General features: G+C 36.0%; 1 protein-coding gene across 1 annotated transcript; it reads right to left on the bottom strand.

Moving 5' to 3' along the window:
* Positions 1-2,643: 2,643 nt before the first annotated feature.
* Positions 2,644-6,814, bottom strand: LOC126926416 (uncharacterized). The gene is made up of 2 exons (XM_050742714.1): positions 5,760-6,814; positions 2,644-3,087 (listed from the first exon to the last, which is right to left on the bottom strand). Exon 1 carries the CDS (start codon positions 6,679-6,681, stop codon positions 5,806-5,808), a length of 876 nt encoding a protein of 291 aa, XP_050598671.1. The 5' UTR covers positions 6,682-6,814; the 3' UTR covers positions 2,644-3,087; positions 5,760-5,805.
* Positions 6,815-9,978: the final 3,164 nt, after the last annotated feature.

Here is a 9,978-nt window from a genome sequence, read left to right as displayed (position 1 = left end):
CTCGCTCGCGCGTATTCCGGGTGCGCGTGGGTCCACGTGCACTAGACAACTCTTTGAATTCGTAAGTCGCCCCAAGGACACCTCTGTCTTGGTGACTGCTCGATGACTGCTTGACGTTTGCATCGTGTCACGGGAGTTGTCGTCGCACCGATGATGCTTGTGAATCTATTGGGGATTCAGTCGTCGATCTGCAGTCCTGTCCGATTGGTACTTCGGTACTCGGTCAGGAACCTGCAATTTCACGTCCTCCGTAATCCTGTTCGGCCTCGCGGGGGTGGACCCCACTGTTCAGTTGGGGCCTTGCCTTTGTAATCCTGTTCAGCGGTCCCTCCCCGGGTTCCACTTGTTCAGTTGGAGTGTGTTAAGTTGCCGGCCTATGTGCTGGATCCACGGCTGGATCACCGATGGATCACTGACATCATCGGTCGGCGCCATCGACTGTAACTCGTGTAAGTTTCAAACGGCGAAACAGAAATCGAGTTACGGTCAATTCTTGGGGTTTCCGCTGATCCTTAGTGTTATCCAGTGCTCGGGGGTACGTCGCGTTGGTTTGTTAGTTCTTTCGAGAGATCGCGATCTCGTTCGTCCCGGGCGTGCCGCGATTTTTCTTTTATCGTCTGATTGTTCGGGTTTCTTTTCCATACCTCCAAAAGTTTAGTGTCGCGAAAATAAAATGTTAAACAGTTTAGTACAACGACCCGCATACAAGACACGAAATTGTATATACAGTGTCAGCAGCTACAGTTTCTTTCTCTCTTTCCAAGTTGGATAATTGTGTCTTTGATACCGAATGCTACCATTAGGGTTGCGAACTATTGTACGATAGTTGTACTGATCGATGTAATCGTTGTGTGGGAGATAGATGTTGCGTTATGTATGTTGTTCTACATTTGTAAAGATTCATGTAAGCGCTGCGTTGAAGATATGTGTTTCGCAGTTTGGCTACGAAACAACTATCTCTTTACGCAGGCCCATGATCACGTAGAGTCAGAACTCGACATTCTTGCCAATAGGTTAAATGTCGAGACCAATGTGTAATGTTAAATAACTCATGGGCGGGTCTTGTGCGTAGTCACCTCCTCGTGGTGAGACCTGGTAATTGGCATCGTTTTCCAAAAATTAATCAGTTGATTAATCTTTGGAAAACGATACCAAGCTAAGAACTACGCTAATACAATCCAGTTTGGATCACCAAAAGCCACTAAGAGAATTTTGGATGATCTAGACTGGACTGCACCGTGGGACACCGTGGGACACCGTGGGACACCGTCCACCTTCATTTTTCATTATCTCCAACTTTTCAAATGGTCAGCAATCGCTCACCGTGTTTTGGTGACCATTTCATCTCAACCTCTCTTTCTACCATTGGCCTTTCAACGGTTCCTGCCTGATGTTGATCTCCCTGATGATATTTGCTGGGATAACTCAGCATCAACAATTTATCAATTTTCATAACTTAATTATAAGCATATACCTCTATTCAATAATTAATTATTAAATATATAAATCTAATATGTTCTTACATGCACAAGTTAAGATCAAGTAAGATCATGTTACAGTAATACAAATTTTAGAATTTGTACATCAATTAATAGCAAAGTAAATAATGATAATAAATTATTTTCAATTAATGAAATTTCTCTTTCCATGATAGTTCCGCTATTAATTCTCAAAGACCATTGTAAATTGTTAACATTTTTGTCGAGGTTTTTCTATTTATTACAATGTTTGAATCATTGAAATATATTTATTAATAACTGTATGAATAATTAAGTAATTTGCCGTAATGATATTCTTACTAATACAATATTTTATTTAATAGTAGCAGTTACACCCATATAATATAAAAGTTTTTCATTATGAACATAATCTTATTCGTAATTGTTACTGAACGTTGTCTCAAATATGTTTTCTATTTCCCAATTTCACCAATTTGACTGTTCGTATATAATAAATTAGCGCGCGCTCGTGTATACAAAAATCAGGGGTTCCTATTGGCGGAATATATTGCGAATTCAAATCGCGCGTGCCTATTGGCGCACAATATCGAGCATTCCCGCGAATCCAAGGAGGGGTTCCGGTGTAATTTCATCTCCGACATATAATATAATATAATATAATAGAATATAATATGATATAATAGAATAGAATATAATGGAATATAATAGAATACAATAGAATATAATAGAATATAATACAATAGAATATAATGTAATAGAATACAATAAAATGTAATGGAATACAATAAAATGTCATATAATATAATATAATGTAATATAATATAATACAATATAATATAATAGAATAGAATGGAATAGAATAGAATGGAATAGAGTAGAATAGAATAGAGTAAAATAGAGTAGAGTAGAATAGAGTAGAGTAGAATAGAATAGAATAGAATAGAATAGAATAGAATAGAATAGAATTGAATAGAGTAGAATAGAATAGAGTAGAGTAGAATACAGTAGAGTAGAGTAGAACAGAGTAGAGTAGAGTAGAATAGAGTAGAGTAGAGTAGAGTAGAGTAGAATAGAGTAGAGTAGAGTAGATTAGAATAGAGTAGAATATAATATAATATAATATAATATAATATAATATAATGGAATAGAATAGAATGGAATAGAATGGAATAGAATATAATAGAATATAATCTAATAGAATAGCGTAGAATAGAGTAGATTATAATAGAGTAGAGTAGAACAGAGTAGAGTAGATTAAGAATAGAGTAGAGTAGAATAGAATGGAGTAGAATAGAGTAGAATAGAATATAACAGAATATAACAGAATAGAATACAATATAATATTATATAATATATGTTGGTACGCCTGTTTTGCCATTTTGTAAATATAGCGCTAGGTAGGATAGGTAGTATATGGTACTTTCTGGTGTGTCTGTTAATTATAAGTAGGTAGGGCCGGCAGGCTGACAGTCTCTGGTCGAATAGGCGCGCTTTCGTGTGATCAACTTGTTTCTGGAAATCTGATTTGAAAATTTGGCAGTGAAACTGGTACGAGTAGAGCATGTGTTCGTCTCTGGTTTTGACATTCGTTTTGGCCACCCTCACAATCACAACTTCTTGGATGTATCTAAAACATTGGATGTTTTCAACATTAGAATCAATACAACTGACATTTACAATTTATCTAAATGTCCAAATAAGTATAAATAATAATAATAATAATAATGTCCAAAGAAACAAAAATCAATAACATTATGATTAGTATTCAAAGTACTAGTTGCATCCTGTGAGTTACTAGTCAGACCGTAATGACATTGCAGATCATTCTCGATCTCGTATCTGAATAAATCTCACTTTTTCTAGATCATATTACCACACTGGACGTATGTGAAAACACTATGCTAGATGTTATGGCAATAGTGCTAATAATGATCGGTGTACTCATATTTATCATTGTCACTGCCATAGTCATCACTGCAGACATCCAACTCAACAGAAATGCAACTCTCTCTGGCATTTTTCTCAATTTATCATGACTGTATCTATATGATTAGTTTACCATCTACTGTTTTTAAAATATACTTATTTCCTTCCAAATGGGACTCTTAAATTTTGGATCTAATTTAGTTTGATTTCGTTTCTCATTCTTATGTAATACAAAATCACCAAGACTAAATCTAACTACTTTAGTTTTAGGTTTTGTCGAATCTATATCTTTATCATATTTAGCATTAATTTCTATATTATTTATTGCCTGTTTTTGTACATCAGAGACATCTACCTTCCTTTTCTTCAACATTATCATCGCGTGGTAACAAGCCGTAATGTCTTGTTGTTCTACCGATTAATAATTCTAATGGACTCGATTTAGTCACACGATTGGTGGTGCAATTCAAAGCCAAGAGCATCCAGTCAGAACAGAAATTATCTTTTCATCTTTACCTGTCCAAGTTATGTTTTTGTTACCTGGAGTAGGTATATTCAGAGGTTTCATTACTTGTGAAAATTTAGGTAAGAAGCTAGACCTATGAACTTTCTGAGGTGGATATGCCATTGTGATAGCACTATTGCTGATGTAACATGTGCTGCTGTAGAGGTACGCTTTTTTCCTTTTTTTTTTTTTTTATTTCTTGCATTCGAAAACTTACACAAATTGAATTGTTTCCTTCTTTTGTCTCTTCTGCATTTTGCAAAGCACCTTGTAGAAAGGAAAAACGGAAAACTACGGCTGCCGGGATTTGAACCTGGGTCCTGACCGTTTGTAACCAAACGTGCTAATCACTTTTTTTTTTAATCTTTGTTTATTAATTCCAGGTTTTTTTACATATTTTTTTTTTACATGATTTTTTTCCAGAATAAACACTGAATTCTAATTGTAGGGTGGTACAGGCAAAAGTACCGATACGCGAAGGTACGACGTAGCCATGCATTATTAAATTTTTTTTTTTTTAAGGTTATTATTGTAACTTAAATTTAAGCCGCTGTTGCGCTGTGCTGATGTACGATATTTTAATTTATGTCCTGAAAGCCTGGACGCAAAGACAGGACAGTTCGCTAGCCTATTAGGGAGGGGATTAGCCTATTAGGGAGGGGATTAGCCTATTAGGGAGGGGATTAGCCTATTAGGGAGGGGATTAGCCTATTAGGGAGGGGGAGCCTATTAGGGAGAATTCAGTGTTTATTCTGGAAAAAAATCATGTAAAAAAAAAATATGTAAAATACCTGGAATTAATAAACAAAGATTAAAAGAAAAGAAAAAAGAAAAATACCTCAAGGCTTGTATTTTACCCGGGTTGGGTCGAACTTCTCCATTATGAATTACACACCCAAAATAAAGTACCGATATTTTTGGAAGAGAATATTTAGAGAAATTGAAAGAAACCCCGGCTTTTATGAGGGTGTTTAATACAATGTACAATCTTTCTAGAGCTTGGTCTACCTAGTCGGCAATAATCAAAACATCGCCCAAGTAAACAACAACGTACGAATGAGCGAGGTCACCTAAGGCCTTGAGAATGGCCCTCTGAATAACGGATGGTACATTTTTCAACCCAAACGGCATTATTATATACTCGTATTGTCCATCGAAGGTAATAAATACTGTATACTCAGTACAATTAGGATGAATAGGGATTTAGTGAAACCCGCTGGCCATGTCTAGGCTAATAAAGTATCTCGCTTTTTGCAATCTGGCGACTTGATAAAAGGTAGAGGATACCGATCAGCGACCATATGACTTACTAGGTGAATTACTAGGTCTTATGATTTTTGCTTTAATTAATTAGCGTACTATTGTTCGCACTTCCTCGCTAGCTCTATAAGGACTTCTTTGTACAGTGAGGTTAGGATCGATTCTAACCTAACTGGCCCCTATTTACGCGAGTACGTGGGAAAACCGTAATGAATGAATCTTTAAACTTTTTCAATTACCAATTACATCAGTGTCAACTTCATTAATATCGACCTCGTTTTCAGCAGTTTTATTACAGACATTAATTATTTTTGCTTTACAGATGGCGAGGCTACTTTGTGTAATATTCACGTGGAAACCTTGGCTTACAATTTCACGACCAATCATGGTATACTTTAAACAATTATCAACAAGGACATGGAAAATTATCTCCAACAACCATTAATACATACAACTGACAAAGTTTGTGATATACATTTAATACAGGTATTTCCTATTGCTCGCATTACTACTATTATATCAGTCGTTCTTTTTCCAGAAAATTTCAAGGCTACGGATTCTTTAATTAGAGAACACTCCAGAATCGAAGTAAAATGGGAACCACTTACCTGTATCGTTTAATGCAGCAGTTTCTATGATTGATGGTCGTTGAAATTATGAGGTTCTTTTGAACCACGGACAATTAGTCTCGTTATGGCCCTCCACAAGACACGTGAAATAAGACGATGATACATTTGGTCTATATTCTTCTGACTTTTGTTTATTTTTCTGTCTCGTTAACTTTATCTTCTTACGGCACACTGCCATTTTATGTCCTGTCATACCGCAGTAGAAGCATCTGATCCGGGAGCGAGATGACTTGTGCCGTTCAGTTCTAGAGCTCTCTGATGACACCGAGGGCATGTCTCTTATTTCGTTCATTAATTCTTCCTCGGTCTTGACATTCTTCGCAAATGCAATTTCTTTAATATGCTCATCTTCTAAGACCAGTCGAGCAAGAACGCAGGCGTTGATTATTTCATCAATTGTCAAATGTCCCCATCTCATCTTTAGGAAGTTACGGAGTCGAAGACCGAAAGCTGACAAGGATTCGTCCTCCAGTGGTTGTTCCATCATCATCTTCGTTAGCGCCCAGGTTCCTGTTTCGTTTCCACCAAAACGCATAGCGAAGATTTCTTTAAATCTTGGCCAGGTAATAGCCGGTTCATCGACCAATACTTTCCTAAACCATGGCGCTGCTGAACCCTTCAGATTATCAGTTAAAATAGAGTATAACGCGCTGCCTTCTAAAGAATTATCCTCCACAATTTGATTGGCAGCTGCGCACCATACAGCTGGGTCGGTGCCCTCGACTTCAGGATTAAAACGCGGTAGACATACATTTTGTGGTTTCGCATTCGAGTTTTGCATGAACGATTTAATTACCTCGCGTATGATAGCCACAGACTGTTCCACTGTTAAATTCATTTGTGACATCGAGTTAGTATCGCAGTTAGCGACGTTTGGCAAACCTTCATCTGGACTATCCATTTTTTAGTATACAATACAGATGATAGTGTTTTCTTCCAAAGTCTAAGTCGAACTCAACTTACTTGCTCACGGTCCAAGTGTAGCTCGACTTGCTTGTCCACAGTCCAAGTGTAGCTCAGCTTGCTTGCCCACAGTTCAAATGTAACTCAACTTGCTTGTCCACAGTCCAAGTGTAACTCAACTTGCTTGTCCACAGTCCAAGTGTAGCTCAACTGGCTTGTCCACAGTGCAAGATAACTTCTATATGTGCGACAACTTCGACTTCCAGGCGATGCCTTACGATGCACGATACTGGCTCGAATGATGATCGCTTAAGATGTCGAGAAACTCTGATCAACTGTTATTGCTAACTACCAACCATCTGCTCTGACTGCTGTCTAATGACTGACTTTCTGTCACGACGATGTTGCAGAGGAAAACTATGATGGGGTTTGTCTAAGGATACGAGATCATCAGATTGGTCGAGGGAGGTCTTCGTTCCGAAAGTGGGGGAAATGGACGTTGCTGTTAATTGGTCAATTTCTACGTTGGTGGTTGAAGAAGGATAACTACATTTAAGGAAAAACAGCTAGTGGGGGAGCATTGTACATTAGAAAGGCAGATTTTCTATATCTTTCCATAGTAGGTAATAGATTTAGAGTCTGTTAAGATATAGACTATTTGTTCAGTTGAAGAACATTAGCTTCAGAAATCCTTAGATTTATAGCATGTCCTTAGGCTGGCTGAAAATATACTGTAATGTTATATTGACATCTGACAATCATCTTATCCGAAGAATAGGATCTTTGTATAGCGAACAATTTCGTCAAACAGAAACCGTTGGAAAGTTTACTGTACTACAATTATATTCTTAAGAAGAGCTATATAATTACTCTATACCTCTATTAGGTAAAACCGTCCATGACGTGTCCACTGCTACGTTTAATGACCAGTCGTGTCGCTTCGAGTCCAAGGTCATTGTCATAAATCTCGGGAAGACATAATCGGATTAAATCATAGACAGCTACTTCTAAGTTTTATTACTTCGAAATATAATACAAGAGCAAACAACCACCAAAACCCGTTAGTTTACCTACTACTTCGCACAACGATTCAGATCCGCAGGCTAAAAGGACAATACTCTTTAGATTTAACACTAGGCTTACGGGCGTTTCGTATATACCTATCTCTACTCAAATTGACGGGTAAACGAAAATTCGTATTTTTCAATGAAAAAATCGATTTATCCAAACGAAGTCTGAAATGAACAATATTAAAATAAATTCACGTGTAAATAAATTATTAATAAATAAAAAGTCTTTTTTAAATTATCACTAAGAAAATAACAATAACATTAACACTAGTTTTACGGGACTCGTCAATTTGACGGATTTCGAACTTTGAAATGAAATATCTGAAAAACCATAGCACCAATTTTAACCATTTTTCGTCGTAAATTAATCATTTCATTTAAAGAATTTACGCGTAAAATTATTTTTTCCTCGGCTTTCTAATTTTCGAAATCTGTTTGTTGTATATCTATCTCTACGAGACCCATCAAAATGACGGCTTGGCTGATTTCATAAACAATCGGTTTTTCAAAGACAGTGTGAAAAAGTTTCAGTTATCGTAGACATTTCCCATTATTGTCTCCGCTTATTGTAAGTATTTACAATAGGATAATCGATAATTTGGGCACAGTATTTTCTTATTTTGAACAATCACCCTTTTCTAGCAATCGTGAGTAAATCCAAGAGATATAATAAGATATATTTTGAATGGCTTCCCTCATATGGGAAAAGATTTTTTTTTTTTTTTTTTTATTTATTGAAATTCACAATTTGTCCAATTTGGACATTTGGTGGAATTTTTTAACGGTTAAATTAGCATGTTGGTGGCTACCCCCAGCGGAGTACCATCCTCGTGTTTGCTAGGTTATGTTCTTTATAAGGTCTGCTGGGTGCTTCCTTTTTAGTCTTCTGTCCATGTTTATGGTTTTGTACGTTTCCGCAGCTAGTCGGTTTGGGTGTGTTGCTATTCTTGATTTGTATTTTTCTGAGTATATGGGAAAAGATGAAACTCGATGCTGAAGAGAAAAAAGAAAAACATGACATTGTTTCCCTCAAATTTATATAAATCAGAAAACTGCACACTTACCGTGTATAAAAGTAAAGCTAAAGTAAAAGTGCTCCTTCTAAGCACCGAACATACAGGTGTACGAATAGAAGATAATTATAAACGTGTTCCAGAAACCATTGCTTTTTACAATAAAACAGAATATGGCGTTGACCAAATGGCACGCAGATATAGCGTGAAAGCAAGGAGTTTCCAATGGCCTCTTCAAGTCTTTTTCAATATTTTGCATTTGGCAGCGATAAACGCGTGGATACTATATAAAGAGTGTACCAGATCGAAAATATCGAGAGAGGAATTCATGTTTTGTTTAGCCGAGGAATTAACTGGAGAAAACAAGGACAACATTTGCCAAAGATCAGACACAGCTTCATTTCTGTCACATTCGACGTCAGAGGTGCGAAAAAGTTGCCAAGTGGATTATTGCAGAAAAATAGAAGTAATAATTATTGTTTATATCGCAAAAAGATCATATGAGGAAAATGCAGAAACAGCATTCAGTATATTTGCAAAAAATGTGCTCAATAGATATGATCACCCTGTACCGTTAACGTTATTGTTATTTTTCTAGTGATAATTAAAAAAAAAAGACTTTTTATTTGTTAATAATTTATTTAAACGCGAAGCCTAATATTCAGACTTAATTTGAATAGATCGATCTTTTAATGAAAAAAATACTACTATACTACTACTATATACTAGGTATACCACATACAGATTTCAAAAATTAGAAAGCCTAGGAAAAAATAATTTTGTGTATAAATTCTTTGGATGAAATGATTAATTTACGATGCAAAATGGCTAAAATTGGTGCTATGGTTTCTGAGATATTTCATTTCAAAGTTCGAAATCCGTCAAATTGACGAGTCCCGTAAACCTAGTGTTAAGCATTAGATTCAACTAGAATCAAACATACTATAAATTCTTATAATCCAAGTTACAGTACCACGCCAAAATTACTTATAATTCTCTTATTTATTTACAAAATTTACTTATAACTCTCAATGAGAATTGATCGTAAAAAGTCTACCAAATAAAAAAAAAAGTTTTATTATTTAAGTATATCCCTATTAAATATGAAGTGGTATGTCGTGATAGGTGTAGAAGGAATGCTCAGATGTTTCAACAAAAACGTTTATTAACTTAATAACAACTGACGTCCAATAACAACTAGCAACAAACAAC

Source organism: Bombus affinis, chromosome 18 (genome assembly GCF_024516045.1).
Source record: "Bombus affinis isolate iyBomAffi1 chromosome 18, iyBomAffi1.2, whole genome shotgun sequence".
Taxonomy (NCBI): Eukaryota; Metazoa; Arthropoda; class Insecta; order Hymenoptera; family Apidae; genus Bombus; species Bombus affinis.
Note: the sequence above shows the minus strand (reverse complement) of the source record. Positions and strands in the feature narration are given on the sequence as shown.

Bases quoted from the DNA above. Each gene is read 5' to 3' on its own strand.
- LOC126926416 (XM_050742714.1), bottom strand. From the start codon at position 6,681: ATGGATAGTCCAGATGAAGGTTTGCCAAACGTCGCTAACTGCGATACT.